The 22,286-nt window shown below is 42.8% G+C and overlaps 1 protein-coding gene across 1 annotated transcript; it reads left to right on the forward strand.

The window, feature by feature from the left end:
- The first annotated feature begins 13,330 nt into the window (after positions 1-13,330).
- Positions 13,331-22,255, forward strand: bcl9l (bcl9 like). The gene is given in 8 exon segments (XM_086080510.1): positions 13,331-13,369; positions 13,371-13,689; positions 15,429-15,551; positions 16,211-16,529; positions 16,619-16,703; positions 16,915-19,270; positions 19,378-19,632; positions 19,823-22,255. Coding segments are annotated over 8 exon segments (4,650 nt in total). The 3' UTR covers positions 20,977-22,255.
- The last annotated feature ends 31 nt before the right edge of the window (positions 22,256-22,286 follow it).

Here is a 22,286-nt window from a genome sequence, read left to right on the forward strand (position 1 = left end):
CGAGGTTAAAAACAAAACACAAATGCAAGAAGCATTCATGTAAACATCAATGTAAATAACCCAATGCTAGTGCAGTACTTGATTACTTTTTTATATATAATAAATCTCGAATCCATTTATGTATTGATTTGCCAATATGTTTGCTATTGTGGTTGAGTGCAACTGCACTGAATCACACCAACAGCTGCTTCTGATATTTTGGTTAGCATTTTTAGCCACATTTAGCTCTGAGCGTGATGCAGCACGGCCCTCCAGAACCGCAATAATAATAATAATAATAATAATAAACGAACAAACACGTTAAATGACTACATGTCTGGGGATGTCAATCAAAAGTGAACATTATCATCACAACTGTTGCTACATCTTAGATTTGACCAGGGATGGGCAAAGTGGTCTTTTATAGCCTACTCGGTCCTTTAATCCTTTTGTTTTATATGTAAGGGTTCTTGAATCAATTTAGACGAAAAATGTTAATTAAAATCCAGCGGAGTAAAACACGGCCAAAATAAAAGCATTATACAAATAAATACACAAAATAAACAGTTTAATTAATTACACATAATTACATTTAAAAATCAGGGTGAATAATATTACATTCCAATGCTGAACACTTTATCATAAACAAATGAAAATATATTAAAGGAATATAAAAGTATGTATATAAATTGTAAAAAATAAAATAAACTATTTTACAAAGTCATTTTCACATTATTTACTACAAATAAGGTAATGTTTTTTTATTGACCTATGACAACAGTGACGTATAGTGACAAAGAACAATTAAAAGCTCTTCCACTAGATGGCAGAAGGCACAATTAACCTGTATATCTACCTGTTGCCACGCAAACAACAAAATAATAGCTTTATATTCAACTAAACCGGCCCAGATTACACAAACTAAGTACATTTATGAATGAATTTAAAGCGGATCATGATTATGTCGGAATATTTACTTTCTGTGGCATTTATTTATGTTTGGTGTGAGATTTTCCAAAACGTGACAATAAAGGTAGGAAAACCCGGTTTTTTTCCCCCTTTTGACAGTGCGGGTGTACCTAATGAAATGTCCAGCGAGTGTCACTGTCGGAAGTCCACACCGTGACACTCGTCAGTGACTTACGGATGCCCGTGTGGACATTCTCATGATTGTCAGCTCGTCGATGGCGACTCGTCCTGCTTGGGAGTCATGAACCGCGGCGAGGCGACGCGTCTCCGGTTTTCAGCCCAAACTTCCAGCCAGACGTACCGCGTTTTGCTTTGCTAGCTGAGGCTTCGTAGGTGGCCGAGACTCCCGTGTTGTCCACTCACCCGACTCCAGCACTACTCCGGCGAGCGGGTTCAGCGGCTGTGGCTGCTACGCGCGCCAGCTCAGCGAGCGCTGTCGGCGGCTTCCACCCCCGGGGAATGTCGGCCCCTGACGTCGGCCTCCTACTCCTCCTCGGGTGTCACACAACAGCCAGATGGGGTAGAGTACGCCGCATGTTTTACCTCTAACTGTCACACAGTCTTGCTTAAGTGAAAACTTTGCTCTTTTTTTTTATTAAATTTTAATTAAATATTTGCTGGTGTTTTAAAACAAAGTTGAGTTCGCGAGGGCAGACGTCAATTAGCATGCTAGCTAAGTTAGCATCTGACGCATCCAGCTCGCCAGAGTGGGCTTCCACGCCAGCGGCCAGCGTCCCTCGGAAAAAAACGCCACACTCCCCCCTCGGGCTATAGGAAGAGGCACTCAGCCGACCTCACGCGTAGCTAGACGGATGCCATTCACCAACCCGTGCTCTCCATAACCGCTGCTTCGTATTAGCCTGTCGGCTAGGCGGAAGCGGCGGCGAAGCTGCGCCGAGCCGTGTGGGGTGACAGGCGGCTGACACTTCCACGCACAGCTGGTGTGGCAATGCGGCAACTTGCCATATTATGTGTGACACCGTGACATTTTAATGCAAACATTACTTGACATTTTATTCGTTTCACTTTTTTTTTTTGTGTGGCGGTGCCAAGAACTCGCGTTTTGGGGAGAAATCGTCAATACAAAATTATCCTGGCGAGTAAGAACCGGTCGAGTGTGTTTGCTCGTCCGGTTCTTGGCTCGTTTTCCCCGCCATGCGTGTGCGTGCGTGATTCGTCGACAATGACAACAAGCCAGCAGCCTGTTGCATGTATGGTTGCCATAACGCTCCTGCTGCTGCTGGGCTTTCAGTGCACGCGCACGCACGCGCACACAGACTGCGTGTTGTAGCTCCCATATCCCGGCTAGCTATATTTAGCCCACTAACAGAGTTTGCAACTTGATCCGAATTGTCTTGCACAGCTCAGTGGCGGGCAGTGCATTTGGTACGTGGCCTTCAGTGGGGACTTTACCGTCTTAATCCACTTCTTAATATCGCCACTATCATGTTGCAATCGTAGAAACCATCAATAATATTCATACATGTAATATAACAGCACACAACTGTTCCGTGAAGCTCGACAAGTTTATAATCAATATAGGGTTGCTAAAATGACAAAACATAAAAATAAATAAATGAAATTCGTCATAGACATCAGGGATTCCGCTTAGTTACAACAGGTGTGCATTGCTAGTCAAGGTTGGCTGTAAACAAGATTGCTTTAGTCAACTAATCAGACGATGATAGAATGCGGACATCATTGAGAGCCACAGGCCCAGAGGAGGAATTTGAAATCTGATTGGTTTCAGTGAAGCTCTGCATATTCGTTGTTTGCAAATTTAGATAAAAAACAAATAGATTTTCTGTTTTTTTATGAAAAATCTCATGATTGCTGTTTTCTGGTAGCATCTTCGTGTCAAGGACGTGAGTTTAGGTGTTTCAGTTTGACACAAGTCTGCTGCTAAGGATAATTCCCACAGGAAAAAAAGAAACAATTAGTGGATTTTTTTTTTTTTACTAGGAAGCCACAAATGGGCGTCAAACCCTGCATATTATTTCAGATTCAAAATTTGCCAACTTAAATCATTTGTATGTGGAACTTGCCACCTATTCGTTCAAAGTATTTGAAGGAATTGTTAAACTTGAGCCATGCAGTGTAAATCAAACCTCAGATTGTTTCATTGACCACAGATTTTATATTAATATAGTCGATTATACCTTGTTTGGCTGCAGTTGTATAGACAGCAGGCGGTGCACATGGAAAATGCAAGTGAGATCACATGAGTGAGTGGGGGGGGGGGGGTCCCTCAACTTCCTGTATCTTCTGTCTACAATTGATTTTGAAAGGAAAAGCTTGTGACATACAGTCAGTTAATCATGATGAAATTAAATCGTATCCGCAGATAGGGGGATAAAAAACTTTACTGAGCAGTGAGCATTCACAGGCCACAATATTAGGAACACCATCATGTATCAAATGTGGTCCAATATGAGGGTTGTGTCACTTTCCCTTTTGATTGACTCTGAAAGTTGGAAACTTTGAATTGCGAACCAATTTTTCACCAGAGAACATATTGGAAATGGAAGCAGAAACCATCTCCATTATAAATCTTTGAAACAGGGTCCGATATTAACGGTGGCCTGATGCCCCTGGGCCAGTATGGCACTGTGTCAGGTGGTCACCACATAATTTACAGGCCAGTACAAATGTCATAAAAATGGCAGTGAACCCAATTCAACTCATTTCACAGTTTGGCAGAACAGTTCATGCATGAAAAAGCCTCCAATGTGGCTGAATTCAAGCCATTCTGCAAGGGAGAGAGGGTCGAAATATCTCAACAGAAATGTAAAAGACTCATTGCCAGTTATAGAAATTACTTGATTTTATATGTTGCTGCTGTTGTTCCACATAGTCAGGTAGCTTTGAGTAGTTTATTAATTTAAAAAAACATTTAAAATTTACAATTTATGTTTACTTGGGTTATCTTTGTTGGGTATTTACATTTATTTGCGGGAAACAATAAAAAATATTTTTTTTCAAAGTTAAAAAAGGTAAATGGAAATTAGTGTCTTGATTGTTTTATATATATATATAAATAATTTTATTGATTAATGTATTTTAATAATTTATTAATAGGCCAATTGTTTTTTTTCAATGACTCGAATAAAACAACCCTAATTTCTACCTCTTTATTCAAAAACAGCACCTTATTAAAAAAAATACAGTGCAGAAAAATGCACAAACATTAATTATGAATCAGATAAGGGTTTGCTCAGTACCATGTCAGAAAATATGCACACATTTTGGCGATAATTTTCCAAATTAAAAGCAGATGTTTGCAAAATTATTATTTTGATTAAACACAAAGATAAATACTTTGAAACACTACAGAAATCTGACAATGTTTACTAATGAGTGAAATTTCCATGGATTTGAACAATTTTTAGTTAATCAATGTCGACATGCTTATCAAAATAGTTTGAAAATCGACTAGTTGTCCATCATTTTAATATTTGCACCTCCAAATACATTTCTGGGTTTCAAGATTTGTAGTGTTTTTGTTCAAACTTGTTGGTTTAAAAAAAAAATATATATATTTAACTGCTTTGTGTATGTTCACCTACAGCATATTGGATTGGTTAAGCATGTTTCATAAACTCATTGTGATCTTCTTCCATTTTTCTACGTGAGGCCCACTGAAAAACATTTAGACATCCCAAAGTAAACAATGTTTGTTTGTTGTAGTCATGTGTTTGTGTGTTTCACTACTGTGAGCTCAAGGAGCAACCAGCGCGGCAGCCTAACTGGCCTCAGATGACACCGGCAGGTATGTTAGCACGCCGTTTAGCGCTAATTGGCCACCCGGCGTCTTTTGCGCCATCTCTCCTCTTGTCCGAAGTTGCGTTCCTCTCGTCATTGTTGTTGTGCCGACGCTGCGTTGTGACCATCTGCTCTTCGGTGCGCCGCGACGCGGTTCGCCGAACGGAAATGAAATTCTCCAGCTGTGGAGGCAAACGGTCGGGTGCGAGCTCATCAAATTCATGGTGGCGATGGGAGTGGGAAGTGTTCATTCTGAAAGCGGACAATTTAAAAACAAATTTCATGAATGTGTCTGTAAAGCTGAGAGGGAGGTTTGTCTTTTCCTATTAGCTCTCTCGCTCTCGCTCTGTCGATGATGAGGCTGCAATTTCACATATTCCCTTGCTCTAATTGGCAGGCTTCCAACTTCCAAGCATGACTTACAAAGGATGTGGCCGTTGACCCGCAGTGCAAAAATCAACCGCTACTTCCTTGTTTCGGAACAGCGGCTCGGCTGTAGCCTGGTACACAATAACGACCTTTTCTGGAGAGAAAATAATAAAACATTTCCTTTAAAATGTGTACGCTTAAGTTTATATTGTAACGAATATCGTTATTCTGAAGGAGGGATTCAATTTATTACGTGATATGAATTACAAGCCATATTGCTGAGCACTCTATTCTAATGATCACATTGAGTGGTGTCTAAAATTAGGGACGCACGGTAATGCTGTTTTCAACCAATACCGATAAACCAGTAATTTAGAAAGTGCCGATGTTGGTAACCGATAAGCCGATAATTGTGGCAAATTTGCCACTTTATAAAGTGGCAAATTTGTGAGGGAAAAAAACCTCAGAAACTTACGAGAAATACACGTAGCGTAGCTATAGTCTAATGTGAGGATTCATTGGTGGATAATGGGACACTGTTTATAAAATAAAAAGGCAGGATGGAGACTGATTCATTCTTAATTTAAACTTTACTCGTCATACATGGCAGCTTCAGTGACAAAACTTCCTGATCACCTATCAGCTGACTAAACACCAACCAATCAGAAGCTAGCATACTTTAGGTAAATGCAAGTGAATGACAGCGAGCAGCAGATTCGACACATCAATTTAGCTACTTGTACAAAAAAAATACCAAATAATAAACACATAATTCTGGAAACATATGTGGACAAGAAAATATACATTTGAACAAATTAACTTATATGCTTGATCCTCAGGGTGTGTACCTTTGCAAAGCGAGGCGTCTTTGTCGCTGGCAGCACCCAACGCTTCAAAGCGCGAATGCTTACTGATATGGTTTAATCCCTGCTAAAGCAATTACTATCTATTTATTTGAAAAGCCGGCCGAAAAGTATTGGCACAAACATCCGAGTTGTACGCTACGTGTATTTCTCGTAAGTTTCGGAGTTCTTTTTCCCGCAAATCTGCCACTTTATAAAGTCGCAAATTTCCCAAGTGGTAAATGTGCCAGTTTTTTTTCTCAGAAAAATATATATATTTGTACGTATTCCTAATACCATCATACACAACAGATATTATTGGCGGATTTATTTTTTATTTGGTTTATCTGTATGATATCAAATTGCCGATAATTATCGGCCACCGATATTATCGTGCATCCCTATCTAAAATTTAAATGTCCTATCTTCTGTAATGCCTCTGCCGCTCATTTTTGAACGATTTCTGTGTGAAAGAGGGGCAACTACCTCTCACCTTTGATTGATTAACCAAAGAAGTGTGTCCCAATACTTTTGTCCACATCACCTCCCTCCTCTTTACACGTGTTTGTTGCGGTCTCCTGACATGTTGTGTTTTGCTGCTGCTTGGTGTATGTGGAGCGTGCCAGAGGACGTTGCGAGAGGTTACTTCAGGTCGTTAACCATGAGCACAAAAATCTTCCAATCGTGACACAGCGTTCCACTTTTATCAGTTCCATCCTTGACAAATTACTCTGCCGGCGTCTGTCATCCGCGCAGCCGCCATCCTGCGCCTGTCGGGGGTAAAGTGCACCGTGTGGCGGCAGCGCGAGCTCGCGGACAAACAAAAGTCTTGCCGTTAGTGGCTTTGTAAGCGGGTTGCCGTGGCAACAGAACAGGCAGAGGCCAACCAGCAGGTCGAGGCCTTGTGATAGGCGGACGGTGGCGTTTCGTTTGATGTTGCAGACCTGTGACGTCCTTTCCTGCTACGACATTATTGTTAGCGGCAAACACAGAGCCGGCGGGGCAAGTCAATGAAATGAGCTTGCACATAATGCCGCCTTCGCTTTCTCGCCAGCGGGTCGCAACTTGTCCGAGACATTCGATTAATTCCTACCAGGTTTAAATGTTACAGAACACCGATGATCAAATTCATCTTTTATCTTCATAAAATACACTCAAGGTGCTGTTTGTCTGCTTTTAAATGATCTTTTTGACTTCTCAACGTAACCTTTTGTCATAGTGTCTCCCTCGAACTGACATCTTTGCCTTCTTCTCCAAGAGAGTGAAAGTTGGCACGGGCTTGTTTGCTGATTCAGTGTCTGTTTCGAAGCAGCAAAAACTCTGCAGACTTGCAGAGCTTGCATGTCAATCACACGGAAAATTATTTAGCGGATAGGAACACTTGGCGTTAACTTCTTTGGTGTGAGAAACATCAGTGTCAATCAAAAGCGTGTTTATCTTCGGTGACGGCGACATTTTTGTACTGGGTGTTTTTTTTTTTTTTGAACATGTTGTCATATTACATCACCACAGCGATTAATCACACAGATTAAATAAGGCACAAAAGTTTCCACTGAGGGGGAAGAAAAACACTTGGTGGTTTCATTCCGCCAAGGGTCATGCATGTTATGTTGGCCTCTTACTTATTTTTCCTCCGGAGCCCCATTTTTGGTAACGGGCTAATTCGATGAGAAAAAGCCCTCCACTGTCTATGAATTTGCTTCTGCGTCATTCATCTGCAAGCGAGTTTATTTGTTTCCGTACACTGGGGCATCATTGTTCCAGACAGTCTCCGCATCTAGTGATAATATCTGTGTATTCTAAATATAGCAAGAGCAGTGATGTAAACTTGGACCCGATTGGTATATATATATATATATTTTTTTTTTTTTAGGCTGAAGTCGATTCTGATACTTGACCGAAAAAATACAGATAACCGATAAAATGGTCAATTGATTTAATTAAATATTTAATGAATGAAATTATTTCTTTTTTTGGTCCCTTAATGTTTACTGTGAGAAAAATTATTACGGGTAGAACATTTGACCGTTTTAGTCCTTTAGTATTTCTGTAAAATAACAACAAAGAGTAATTTTTTTAAGTACAAAAACAGATTTGGGCTGTACTGTAGCCATATCACAGTCTATAAGCAAAGAAATGAGTGAAGTTACTGGCAAAACATTTATGCATGAAGCCCTTTAATGTTAAATCCTATTTCTTCTAGTTGTACTCTATTATTTTCTTTGCCATGAAGTGATGACTCATGACCCAAAATAAAAACCAGAAGTCAAAACATGTCATCTTTGACAGAGTAGCATTTTAAATATATGATGTACAGACGGAGAGTTCAACTGAACTGGGAGCCGATCTTTGTACAATTTCTTCACAATCGTCAGCGATACAGTAGGGAGGATTAATTGCGTTAGTATGTTTGTTTTATTTTATTCAACATATATTTATGCAAATTTTTAAAGAATCTTTAAAAAAAAAAATAGCATCACATATGGTTTCTGTTAAAGATAAACATTCTCTCAAGATTAAAAAATATATATATAAAAATCCACGTCTGTGCCATGCCTTCCAAATAAATGGCTTACAGATAATTGAAATTTAGAAAAATGTGCGGAATGTCAGCATGTACGTGGCGAGGATTCTCCGTAGCTATTCAGGCTACACTTGGCTCCTCCCCTCACATCATCATGCAGTACTTCCTTGACACCAATTGATATTTTCAAATTAAAGCTATGGTTCCATAGTGCGACTGGCATTTTAAAAAGCACATTCAGCGAATATCTGTGAGTGCGTTTCTCAGCGGATAAAAACGTGAAGAGGTGATTTTATGAAAAGTGAAATGCAACATTGAGACGATTCCCTTGAAGATTTCTTAGGCCTCGGCGGATTGCATTTTACATTTTACAAGTCTTATTTTTTATGTACCATGAAGGTCTTGCAAAAACGACCCGCGCTATGCTGAACACACATGATGGTTGAAAGGCCCCCGCCCTACATTTGTTCTTAGATTAGTCCAAGTGACGCCGTCCAATCAGCCAGGGTGCGCACACCTGGTACATCTGATTAGTCTTAGCTGCCTTTGCATAACGAGCTTGACTAGTGTGTGTGCATTTCCGAAGTGTGTCAGAGAATTGAAATCTGATATTCAATGGACGGGGAGATTAACTTTTCTTTATATGGACAATTGGACATGGATAAATTAGCTTAATTCCCCCCCCCCCCCATATTTTAATGACATCCTCTTCCTTTAAAAATGGGGAATGAATTAAAAACTATTATTTATTTTATTTTATATTATTATTATTATAATATATAAAATATTAATATTATAATTTTGTATTTGTCATGACTGGGATATTAGTATTGTGTCTCTCTATCCTGCAATCACATTTGCGCCTCTGTGACTCTCATAGAGGGGGCGTGTCTGCAGCACGGGGTTCCACTTCTCCCACTTGGCTGTGATGTCATTTCTGTTGCACTGGAAATCCACTCATTTGCAGTGAGCGTGAACGAGGACATGCATCACATTTTTGTGCAGTTTTCCTGCTGTCAAGAGACTTGCGCACGATCATCTGACTGAAGTGGGTGCACAATGAGATTTCACAAGGTGGCTAAAGCACATTCAGCACCCGTTTTAAATTCACTCTCACCGTTTTCTGGTGTCACAAAGCCTATCATAATGGTTTTGTCCATCAACATATTTTCGTCATTACTGTATTTTACAGGGATGCCAACATTCTGTCGTACATGCGACTTTATGATCCAGGCAAGAGCAAAAGTTTAGCATCTGTTTTAGGTCCCAGAATTTTCGAAAAACTTGAAAATCAGATAACTGTGCCTCTTCTTCCCTTTTATTTTTTATTTTTTTACTTTCATTTCGGGGGTTTTTACAACCCAAAATGGATCAATGAAACTGCTCGCATCTCATCTTGTTGATGGTGTCGGCCTCCACAGACTCTCCTTGAAGTGAGCGTCTGGTTGCTATCACCCCAGGTCGGCATTCACTCCCAGATAGGCACTATCTCGTCTTGGCCGTCTACTTGAAGGTCGGCCGCCACCCGTGTGATCAGTCTGCCCCCCCCCCCCACCCCCGGCTGTGTGATGCACAAAGCCAGTAAGTCACATTTGTCAACAAGGGTGACATGTGACCATCCCCCGCTAGGTTAATGAGTGATGAGGTCCTGGCCCCAGCGTATAAGGCGTGTCTCTGTTCCTTACTTGAGTTGGTTAGTTAATGACTAATGGTGACATTGTGTTCTCGTTCTGCCGCTGTTTAGTACCGGGCAGCACCGAGAGAATGAACAACAATATTTTATTGATTATTAGTCTGAAAGAATTATTGTGAAAATCGTTTTTTGGAGAGCTTCGGAAAAAGGGGGGAAATGATGAGCCACAAGAAAAGGAGACTTTTGAAAGAATTTTGTTTTTAAAAGACAATATCAGCAGTGTATACTGATACAGGTGATTCTTATGCCCAAATCCTACTCTGCGTAATATGCGGTGACAGAATTGAGACAATGAGCCCTCAAGAGTTCCAAATCGGCACTTAATACCTTGCTGCCATTTCCAACATCCTTTCAATATGGAGCAACATTTTCTGCAATGACTGCGACCAAAACTAAACTGTGGAATAGACTGAATATGAGTAACGCATTTAGGGTGTCATTGTCCGCCATTAGCCCAAGGTAGGACTAGCTCCAGGGTCCAACATTAAGCATTTTTTAGTAGCTCATTGGAAAAAAACAAAAAAAAAACAAGCAAACTAGAGCTGTCAAATGATTTTTTTTTTTTATCAGATTAATCACATTTTAGAATTTTGATTAACTCATTCACTATCAACCATTTTCACTGAAGCAACCTTTTGTTTTAATGGATTTTGACTGATTTTGCAAAGGCCACAGAATATTGTGTTCTATTGCTATAAAAACATGGAACCTACCAAAAAAAGATTAGTCTCTTTTTTCATCAGACAAAAAACATTTGTATTTGTTTCCGTTTTGCAGCAATTAGCATTAGAATATAACTAAGTTTCATCATTATTCACTAACTTGTTGAAAACACTGGGGAAAAAAGCTTTTTGCAACATGGCCCTGGTTGATCTCTTATACTTTTTGTAATAACAACCATTGCTTTAAGCGACCTTTTCAGGTCAGAGGCTGCATCAAAGCCTTCTGTATGCGCTAGCACCTGTTATGTGTTAATTCTTGCTACATTTAATGTTATGAGGACATTTTTTTAACCACTGCACACTATCATCCTTCTCTTTTTCTAATCAGTTAATTACTTGCATAATTTAAAAATGAAAATGAAAAAAAAATGACCCCAATATTTTGACTACAGTAATTTCTGGACTACAAGCCGCTACTTTTTTCACTTTCATTCGACCCTGCGGCTAATACAAAGGTGCGGCTTATCGATCAGATCACAATGGGGCGCACTATAAAGGAACCGCAAGAGCCTCAGGCAGAGCAAACCAAACCAAGTGAGCCCAAATACAGTAGGAGAGACAGAACGAGAGAGAGACAATTTGTGGCCTCATAATGGAAAAGAAAGTAGCGGGAACCCGGTGCGATAACATTAAAACACCTGCGGCGTACAGTCGGGTGCGGCTTATATGTGTAACAAACTTGAGTATTCCCCAAATGTAGCTAGCGCGGCTTATAGTCAGGTGCGCCTTATAGTCCAGAAATTACTGTAGTACAAATATTCTGAATGTCATACGCAAACATCTATTAAATGCTTTACTTATTGCGCAAACACAACCTGTGCTACCTTTAACGTGACCGTCCGCTGTCAAGCTATAGGCTCATCTGCCATCAAAATTAATAGTGTGAGTAATCTTAGTTAATACATGATTAATGTGATATTTTTGGGGGGGATTAATCAATGAGTTAACGCTTTAAATTTGACAGCACTAAAGTAAATAAACAAGCGCAGGGCTCCTATTAATTATAATGACTACATTTCATTGTAACGGTGAGTTGTGTTTTTTTTGTTTTTGCCAGTCTGTCCAAATATTACTTTACGTAAAACCTGTCCATGGCGGACAAAAAAGTTTTTTTTCATGTGGTTGGTGTGGTTAAAATCAGAAGCAGGTGACCTAAGATTTGAGTCTTATGTGTTGATTCAAAGGTTCCACCATTTTGAGTGTTTATCTCTCTGGGTTCTATGTGAAAGCCTGCGGCGCATAAATGTCATCTGTACCGTTATGCCTCTTGTGGGTCATGCGTTCAAATGGGCTGAAAGCAAGACACGTAATGAGTCAGGCATGCTTGTTTTGCGAGGAGGGTGAGTCAGGTATCGTTACACAAAGCCTTGTGGAATGTGCCGTGAAGATCTTGTGGACCCAGAATGCTGCTGGGCTACATGGACAGAGGGAAACTACAACCCCCTGACCTCAACCCCCACAACTCCTCCTCCCCACCCCCCTTAGTCCAAACACAACAGTCTGCCGGCTCACTATTAAAGACCCGCTGTGGTGACTGTGCGAGGCCTTTGCTCTCTTATCACTGTTCTTTCTTGTCTGCCTCCCTCGCGGCGTCCATGTTGACACCGAGGCTGAGAAGTGCGCCAATGATTGTCGAGATGACTCACCATGGTGCTCTCCTTGTGTCCAGGTCTGAGTGTGTCCACTGAAGCATGAAGCGGGAAAGTAGCAATGATGTCAATCCTCATCCGCAGGGGTATCAGCTGTATGAGTTTCAGCATTAAAACTTCATTTCTTTGGTAAACATTGTTTGCTAATTTAATATAGCCTACCACTGCTAATAGCAATGGATTGTAATCCCTCTGCAGGTACACACAAACGCTGGTGCACTTTCGATTGCAAAACACAGTAAACACACAAGCACATTCCTAGATGACCTGCCAATGGCCTCAGCTGACGTTGTTGCTCAACTCGCTAAAGTTTAGCATGTTAACAGCCAGCCAATTTCTCATTTGCTGACTTGCATGTCACTCAGCAGGCCCACACACATTCAACGTCACATATACTACAGTGTCGAACTTGGTTACTGTACTCATAAATTACTAATTTTACATCAGAACAATTATGTGGGACTCCAAACAAAAACATCACAAGAAGTATGTATGCTCCTGAAATTATGATGATCACAAATTTACTTGGTGTGAAATCTAGGCCTGTGTAGTTCAACATAACTATTATTCGGTTGAATGAATAGCAACAGGTGAAAATGAGGGTTAATTGTAAGCTGTGCCATCTAGTGGAAGAGCATGAAACTACACACTATTTAAGTAAATTGATGAACACAGATTTATTGTAGTAAATAAATCATAATTTAGTTGCAAATAACGACAGATTTTATGTCATTTCTCCACTAGCGTTGCCTGATCGCAATGTGAGCTCCGGCCGACATCTTCTCCACGCCGCTCCTCAGCCTCACTCAGCAGCCAATCAAATGCACACGGACAATAAGCTGGCCAATGATGGCAAGCAAAGTCACCGGTGACGGACGAGCTCAAATGGCCGCCGTAAACCTGCAGGCTCAGCAGCAGCAGCAGCAGCAGCAGCAGCAGCAGCAGCAGCAGCAGCAGCAGCAGCAGCAGGGAGCCGCTGGTCACCTGGGTCCTAAGAGCCGCCTCAGTGCCGGGGGTCATGTCACCAAGAGCAACCCCGGGCCGAAGGCCGCCAGCCAATCGGCCAACAGCGTTGGAGGAATGCTCAAAACCAAAAGCAAGCGGGAGAGGAGTGTCTCTGTGGATTCTGGTGAACCACGACACGCTACTCCTAAAACTCTCGAGGCTGATGCCAAAGCAGGTGAGACTTTTTTTTTTTTCATTTTCATGGCCTGAAATGGAAATTGACTTTTGAGTTGCTTGTACATAAATAGCGGAATGTCTGGATAGCCTTCACACCAATTAGTGTGAAGTTAAACTCCCAAGTACACCCGAACATTCCCTGCTCTAGAGGAAATTTGAGAGTTTCCACTTTCCAATGATGCTACAAAAAGTTACTAGGTTTGCTGTTGGAGATGTTGAATGAGTCGCAAAGTTGACAACACTGAGTACTAGTCCTCGCTTCGTGATACTCGACATCTGTAAAGCAGAGGGATTTGAACCAGTGGTCACAAATTAATGTCAAGTGTTAATAAGACACTTGGGAACATGTTTTAAAATTGTGAAAAAGAAATGCATCAAATCTCCTTTAATAGTCTTGATCACGTGCCTTCTTCACCTCCTCCACGACAGGAAGTGAACGTAATAGCACCGAAAATGCCCCGACCTTTCAGCAAAGCGGCAGAATTTCCTCCCTCCACTCCCCCAAGGCTTCTGATAGCGGCAATGACGTGTTTCACATGAAAACGCGTCGAGTGTCCTCGCTCACAGGGTCACAACCCTGTTTGAGTTCCCCTTGTTGTAAAAGACGAATGTACTTGTTTCTGAGGTCACATGCAATTCCTTGTCCAACAGTAAAATGCCTAACATAACATCATCCTAATGCAAAATACTCGCATCCCAAATCATCCTTCTTTCCCCCCCCAATTTTTTTTTTCTTTTTTGAATAACATTTTTTTTGCTAAGGAGCTGTATGGCTTTCATTCCAGTTCTTTGTCACTTTTGAGAGTTCTGCTTAGCAACATCTCTCCACATTCACACAATTGCTTATGAAATTGCACTTACTAATATTTGAATAAAATTAGGGATGTTGAACATCACTTTTTTCAAGTAAACAAAACCACTTATACTTTTGTTGCATTTTTATTTTCTGACTAAAGGCAGAACTCACTGCAATAGTGAAATCAAAATTAAACAACTCACTCTGATTTAGGATTCATTTGTAATAAATTACCATATTCATTGGAACGATAAGTCACTTTTTTCCCTCAGTTTGGCTGGTTCTGCGACTTGCGCGTAGGTGCGACTTCTATTAAAATTCAGGCTGGCACCCAAAATCCCCGTGCCCTAATCGTGTTGACTTTCTTATTAACGTGAGCATTAGTTGGTGACAAATGAAATGAAATACCATCAGTCGGTTGGGTCAGGCAGAAACGCCAGGCAGTTAGCATTTACCTGTGCAGATATCTAGTTCTTTCACTTTCTGTAGCATTGCCCTTGATTTTGTAGCTGGACTAAAGAGTGCTGAATTGAAATGAAGGTCAAGCCTGCCTTCATCTGAGCTGCACATCAGTGCTGCAAAAAGCAGTACAATGCCAGTGACCAAGGCAAACAAATGGGGTCAATGACTGACTTTATTGTGAAAAGAATCTCGTAGCCCTTGGCAACATAACATGGCAGGAAAACAAGCCATCACTGGCGTTTAATTGGCGGGGGCTCCCTCTGCTGTCTCTTGTGTGTATTAATCCTCCATTCAAGATCTGATATTGCTCGACGTCAAAGTGGTTTTCATTTCAAAACAACAAATAATGTAAAGTCAGTTCATTTGTTCCATGCTGAGACTTTCCTAATTGTCACACAAATGGACCCGAAAAGTTTGAGAACCCCTGGTTTAAAGAGAGGACCATATTCTCACAGTTTATTCCTGTCTGTGTATTGAAGAGGGTTTCACGCGCAGTAAGCGCCGTTGCGTTTTGGAGAAGAAGCAGCCATACAGCGGAGATGAATGGTGCTCTGGACCCGACACGGAGGACGACGAAGACAAGCCACGCTCGGCGACCCAACGTGAGTCAGAGTTCACTATTGTTTCATCACAGTGCCATGAAGAAGTATTATCCCCCTTTCCGAGTTGCTTTTTTTCCCCTGTTTTTAATTTTAATATCTCACAAACATAAACCAAACCCAATACGGTTTGTAATAAAGTTCAGTTTCACTGGCCACACGAAGGTCTGATTGCCACCAGATTTGTTGAATCAAGAAATTTCTTAAATAGTACCTTTCAGACAACATGTCACAATCCAAAGGAATTCAAGTACAGTACATAAGAAACAAAGGTCTGGAAAAGGTTAGTAGGCCATTTCCAAGGTTTTGGGACTCCAAGGAACCATCCTAAAGGCCAATAACCACAAATAGCGAAAACTGGGAACAGTGGTGAACAGAAGTAGCTCTTTTACCACATAAATGGCCAGATATGTTTGGATTTTATTCCCTTAATAAATAAAAGCATCATATAGAAGCATCATTTATATTTACTTGGGCTGTCTTTGTGACTGTACAAAAAACCCCACACAAAATTTGTTTTTTTACGTTGTTTGTGTATAACCTTCTTTTGATTAGATTTTATGTGTGGTTTAACTCCATCTAGTGGTTCTGTCATGTACTGTAGCTACAACAACACTGCTACATGAGGATAGTGCTTCAAAATGTCTATTTTTATTTTTTAGGCGAGCGAGTGTTGCCAGGACCCAGACAGGGGCAACCTGATCATCCGCCTGCAGTGACCGCTACGTTCGAGTCTGTAATGGCTTCTGGACCTGGACCTGGACCTGGACCTGGACCTGGACCTGGACCTGGACCTGGACCTGGACCTGGACCTGGACCTGGACCAGGACCAGGACCAGGACCTGGATCTGGACCTGGACCAAGACCTGGACCAAGACCTGGACCAGGACCTGGACCAGGACCTGGACTGAAGCCAGGAACGCCTGCACCTCAGTCCTCGCCACAGTTGTTGTATGTCTTCACAACCAGCATGGCCAACAGGTAAGCCACCATTTACAGATGTAAAATACACTTTTAAGCACTTGAGATTGAACAGCTTTTTTATGCTAATTTTTAAATTGCTTCAACAGTGCTGCAGAGGCAGTAATGAAAGGAAAGATGGATTCCATTCTTCAGTTTCACCAGCAAAATATTCCTCGAACCAAGTTAGAGCAGGTCAGCCAACGACAAAAAAAATCAGATATATAAGTGAAACATAGTTTGTAAACCAAAACAATTTATGTCCAAAAATGTTGTATATCGTTAATGGAACAGCGTTTGCATTTTTGTTCCACATGCTAGTCCACAACAGTCTGTGTACGCGCAATACGGAAACTATATGAGGAAATCTGGTATTTAAATGGATATTTATTTTTGTCTAACACAGGGACTCGCACTGGCTAGGATTGCCGAGAAGGTCAACTCCAGTGCCTCTCCGCCCGCAGGCACCCCTAAATCCAAAAGTGGAACTCCGCGGCCCAACTCAGCTGGAGGCGGCGTCTCTTCACTTTCGGTAGGAACGCCAACGTCAGGAGGCCACTCTGACAATGATTCCCCTCGGACCAGACATGGTGGCCTCTCCATTAGTAACTCAGTCCTCTCCCATCGGCCAGAAGGAGATGGCAGAGGCACACCTTTAGGCCCTGTCTCAGGAACTGTACTTGGTGAGGGTCTTCCCATTGCTAGTCTCTCTCCATCGGGGAGCCCTTCCATCCTCTCTGCACATTTACAGAGTGACACAGGACAGAGAAGCGGTCCCGGGAATATAGGCGGTCTTTCCAAAGAGCAGCTGGAACACAGGGAGCGTTCTTTGCAGACTCTGAGGGACATCGAGAGGCTACTTCTACGCACTGGAGCGAGAGGGGGTGTTCATGGCGACACGGGGGGTTCCAACAGTAACCTTACAAATAATGCTCCCAATGTTATTAACAACAGTAGTAGCGATCGAGGTGCTATTCTTGAGGATGGTGACAACGGTACAAACACTGGAGATTGCAGTAGCGGTAGCATGGCGCTGTCAGCATTGGCCTCTCTGGGAAGCATGAAGAAATTTGAAGAACCACTGCAGTCCATAATGTCTCAAACGCAATTGCTCAGCACTGCCACTCACAGCCCAGAAATTGACCCTCACCAAAATCTATCGCAGCACCCGCATCATCAGCTATCTTCACCTGGCATAGACATGGGCCACTTACTTGGACCGCAGGGACTGACTCAAGAGCAAATTGCGTGGCGGAAACTCCAAGAAGAGTACTACCAGGAAAAAAGGAGGCAACAGGAAATGCAAAATCCTCAGCACTTTAGGATGATGACTGAAATGGGCTTTCATGGAGGTCCAGTGATGATCAGGGGACCCCCTCCCCCATATCACAGCAAGCCTGGAGATCAACAGTGGGCTTCGGGAAATATGATGGGAGGAGGAATGCCTGGAAATGTACGAATGCCGGGTATGCACCAAGAAGGACCTGGACGTCCAAGGTTCCTAGCACATGTGCAGAGAGGCCCACCAGCTGGAGCAGGCTTTCCTGGCAGTCCAGGGGAGATGCTATCTGTTGATGGTCTAGGACCCCAAAGGCCTACTAGGCCAGGGATTTGGCTTGATAATATGCCCAACAGCATGGACGGTGGAGGTCCATTCCACGGTTGCTATCCTCCTCAACACTTGCAGGATGACGCAGAACTGTTAACCCGTGAGGAATTATTTCGCATTGCAGAAAAGCGGCAGATGCAGGGTCTTTCTAGGTTTGAACTTGATCGGATTATTGCACAGCAGCAACAGGGCAATATGGGATCAAGAATTATGGAAAATCCTGGCGGCCCAGACTTCTCCAATTTGGGTATGGGCAGGGGTCCACCTTCCAATCAAGGGGATCCCATGGACTTTCCTGGTTCACGGGATATGATGGGCTCTCCTGGAGGAGGGCCTCAGATTAGAGACTTAATAGACTCTCCTCTGGGGAGCAACCTTTCAGTAAACATGAACCCACAGATGAATATTCAGCAGCAACATATGACCTTGTCGCAAAAGCTCAGAAGGGGCCCAGGAAGAGTGGGGCCATTAAGTGACTTCTTCAGCCCTGGGGAGTTAGCAAGAATACGAGCATCACAAAATGAAAGAAGAAATATGGGAATGATCTCGGGACCCGATGGTCCCTTTCGTTTTCCATCACAAGCCCCTTTCTCCGGTGGACCGGGTGAAGGGCCATATCCTCAACAGCCTGGTCCTCAGATGTTTGGGCTGGAGCAGGAGGGTCGTAATCAGATGGGCAGTACGTCAAGGCTCAGTCATATGCCGATGAGTGGAGACCTCAGAGGAATGGGCCCTGGTCCTCGGCATCCTACCGACCTGTCGGTCAATGTTCACCCAATGATCTCTCCTACGGTCCAGCATCCTCACCATCTCAATTCACCATCCCTACACCGAGAGCCATTAGCTCATCTTCCCTCTCCGTCTGCTCCAGGACAGAAGTCACCCTCGATTACCGCCCCTGCAGGCCCTCACCCCCCTCGTCCCCCTGCTTCTGGTGCAGGGACACCTTGTTCTTCTTCCATGAAATCGCCTCAGATCATGGGATCTTCGAACCATGACTTGCACTCCCCATCTATGTCACCTGGACGACTCAAGTCCCCAGCTATGGCTATGGGCTCTCCTGCATGGATGTCTCCGAAAACCGATCCGTCAAGTCCAGGTGGTCCAATCGGTGTGAGGGCAGCAGGCAATGGAGGAAGTCATTCTGAGACAGGTACATTCATACAAATGATGTCGTTTCTCACAACACATCAGTTCATTTGAAGGCGTTATTTATCCTGATACTTTTGGTGACATTTATTTTGATTTCTTTTTTTGCAGGGCGATCAATACCTCCCAGAAGTTCCAACTCCACCCCGAGTAGCCAACCAGGCTCGATGAATCCTAGTCTGACATTTGCGACTTCGCCCGATGCCCCCAAAACACTGAATCCTTTGTCGCTGATCATGTCTCAGATGTCCAAGTACGCCCTTCCCAGTTCCACTCCCCTTTACCACGACGCAATCAAGACACTAGCAACTTCTGATGACGAGATGCTGCCTGATCGACCTCTCCTGCCCACTGTCAGTATTGGAGGTACGAACCCCAAAAACACACGGGGATTAAGTTTTCATTGGGGGGGTGGGGGGGTGTTAGGGTGAATGTTCACATTGACCAGAAGCCTATTCATATTTTATTGCAAAGTTTACCCGACTTCTCTGGGTTAGGGTTAGGTTGGGTACTAATACAGTCTCATCCTAATATGCTGTTTTTCCTACGCTAACAGGAAACATCGGAAACCCGCCTTCATCCCAGATCCTGGTCTCCCAGAGTTCCATGGGTGCCCAGAGTGATTCCCAAAGCCCCGTAGGAATCCCTAGCCAAGGTCAACCGCAACTATCCCACGATGCCTCGGAACCCGTGCTGTCTTCCCCAAACCCAATGGGGCTTCCTCTTATGAGTTCCACCATGATGGTAGGAGGGAGTGATGACCTGGGTCCTTGCAATGTATCACCGATGTCTCAAAACCAGATGGTGACTTTCCCCCGCATGCAGCCGTTGTCTCACGGCCGTATACGCTCACCCATCAGCAGAATGTCGCAGAACTTCTCTCAGTCCGGCGAAGACATTCTCTCACCTCAGCAATTGCACCTGCTTGGTAAAGACCCCCACCAACGACACCCCCATCCCTCAGATTCTTTTCCACCTCTTCCCATGGGCGATGGCCCGGATCTGAGTGAAGTCATACGACCTACCCACTCTGGAATTCCAGAGTTCGACCTTTCCCGCATCATTCCCTCTGATAAGCCCAGCAGCACTCTGCAGTATTTCCCCAAGAGCGAACCGCACCACAATCCAAACCAGGGGCCCGTGTCACAGCAGCCACCTCCCCAGCAGCTCCTCAAACACTTGTCTTCCTCTGGTCCTCCACACATCTTGTCATCCAACCCCCACCTGGCCAATTTACAGAACATGATGGCCGAGCAGCAGCTGCCGCCTCACCAGGGCCACAGCGGACTCGGTCAAAACATTGCCATCCTCCAGGGGGACGCCAGGGGCATGGTGTCTGGCGCAGGCATGGGCCCCATGTGCCCCCCAGGACACATGCTGGGAAGGACAGGCATGGTTCCCCAGCAACAGCAAGCCATGATGGCCAACAGTCTTCTCCACCATCCCTCCGGTCCATACCCGGGAATGATGTCACCTCAGCAGTACCAGCACAATTTGATGGCGCGGCAAAACGTGATGATGATGCAGGCCAAGCAGCGCAACATGCCCATCCCGGGAGACCCCTTTGCTCCCCAGGGTGCTTTAATGACCTCTCAGGGTCCCAACGTACAGACTGGAATGATGGGACCCCAGTCCCTCCGGCAACGGGGGATGTCACTGGACAGCCCCATTGGTTACGGTCCTGGCGGTATGGCCAACATGCCTTTTTGATCCACCCACCGCGGCCTGTGCAAGCGTCTCCTTTACATTACTGTTGGAATCCATGTATTATTCGTTTCTTGCATTTTAATTGGCAATCGGATTAGTTTGTTATTTTTGTCCAACAGAAAAAAATCAAAATGCAAGTAATTCACCCCCCCCCCCCCCACACACACACATAATTGTTTATAGTTGCCTACATTAACAGTACAAACTGTAAACATGCCGCAAATCATGATCTCCAAAACACTTTTGATTTCAAACTCACATTACATTTAAAAATACTTACTGAGGAATTATTTTTGGAAATATGCTCTGAAAATGTGCATCCACATGCACTTGCAGAGAAAACTCTCCATAACTACAAACAAAACTTGGCTCTTCCCTGACACACAAAATGTCAAGTATATCACTTCAAAATATTTCCTTTATACCAATGTTTTGCTTTTAGGGCTACTGGATTGTGATCAATGTCCAGATTGTGGTGGCTAACAAAGCTAATCCTTTTTAAGTATGGTAATGCTTGTTACCAAATAAAGCCACACCAATTCAACATGTAAATCATATTCAGATCTGTGACCCGTTTTTCCATTTGTATTTTTGATAAGACCCTTACACGTAAATATGAAAAAATCAGGTGCGGCGGCGGTGGTGGTGGGGGGCGTTGTTTTGTGTTGCATAAAAAATAAAAAATAAAGTAACAATCATTGCCTTTTTAAAAATGTTTGATTGCCATTTGAAAGCGAATTAAGCAAATTTTGCACGGATTTTTTTCTTTTCTTTTCTAATTCTCACTTTTTGGGGGGGAAGAAGAGAAATTACAAATATCAGTAACATGCTTCCTATGATGGATTGCTACTGATTAATACATTGAAATATTTAAGAGCACTGTAAAATGGTTCAAGATAAAAACAAAAATCAGAAGATCTTTTCTTTAAAAAAAAAACTGAAAAACAAAAAACTGTAAAGTATGTACATTTCTGAGATGTGCTTGTTTGTCGGGAATCACATGGCAGTTAAGAGGAGTGCCTAACATTTATATTTGTTTTTCCTTGATTTTGTTTTTCCAGCTACCAAAACTGTTGCGCAATATAATATATAACTGCTGTATATAAGATGCAATTTGTGATTGTTTGCACTCTCGTTCTGTATAACTGTTTTAATAGAATTCTAAAAGAAATGGAAGAATGAGAATCTCTACGGTGGGTTTTACTTGGGATGGAGGTTGCTGTTTGATAAACACAGATGACGGGACACTGTTGCAGTCAAATAAATGAAAGCCTTAATAACTTTTGGTGTGAAGACTCTCTTATGGCCAACAT

Source organism: Leptonotus elevatus, chromosome 7 (assembly GCF_054856555.1).
Source record: "Leptonotus elevatus isolate MCC_2025b chromosome 7, RoL_Lele_1.0, whole genome shotgun sequence".
NCBI lineage: Eukaryota > Metazoa > Chordata > Actinopteri > Syngnathiformes > Syngnathidae > Leptonotus > Leptonotus elevatus.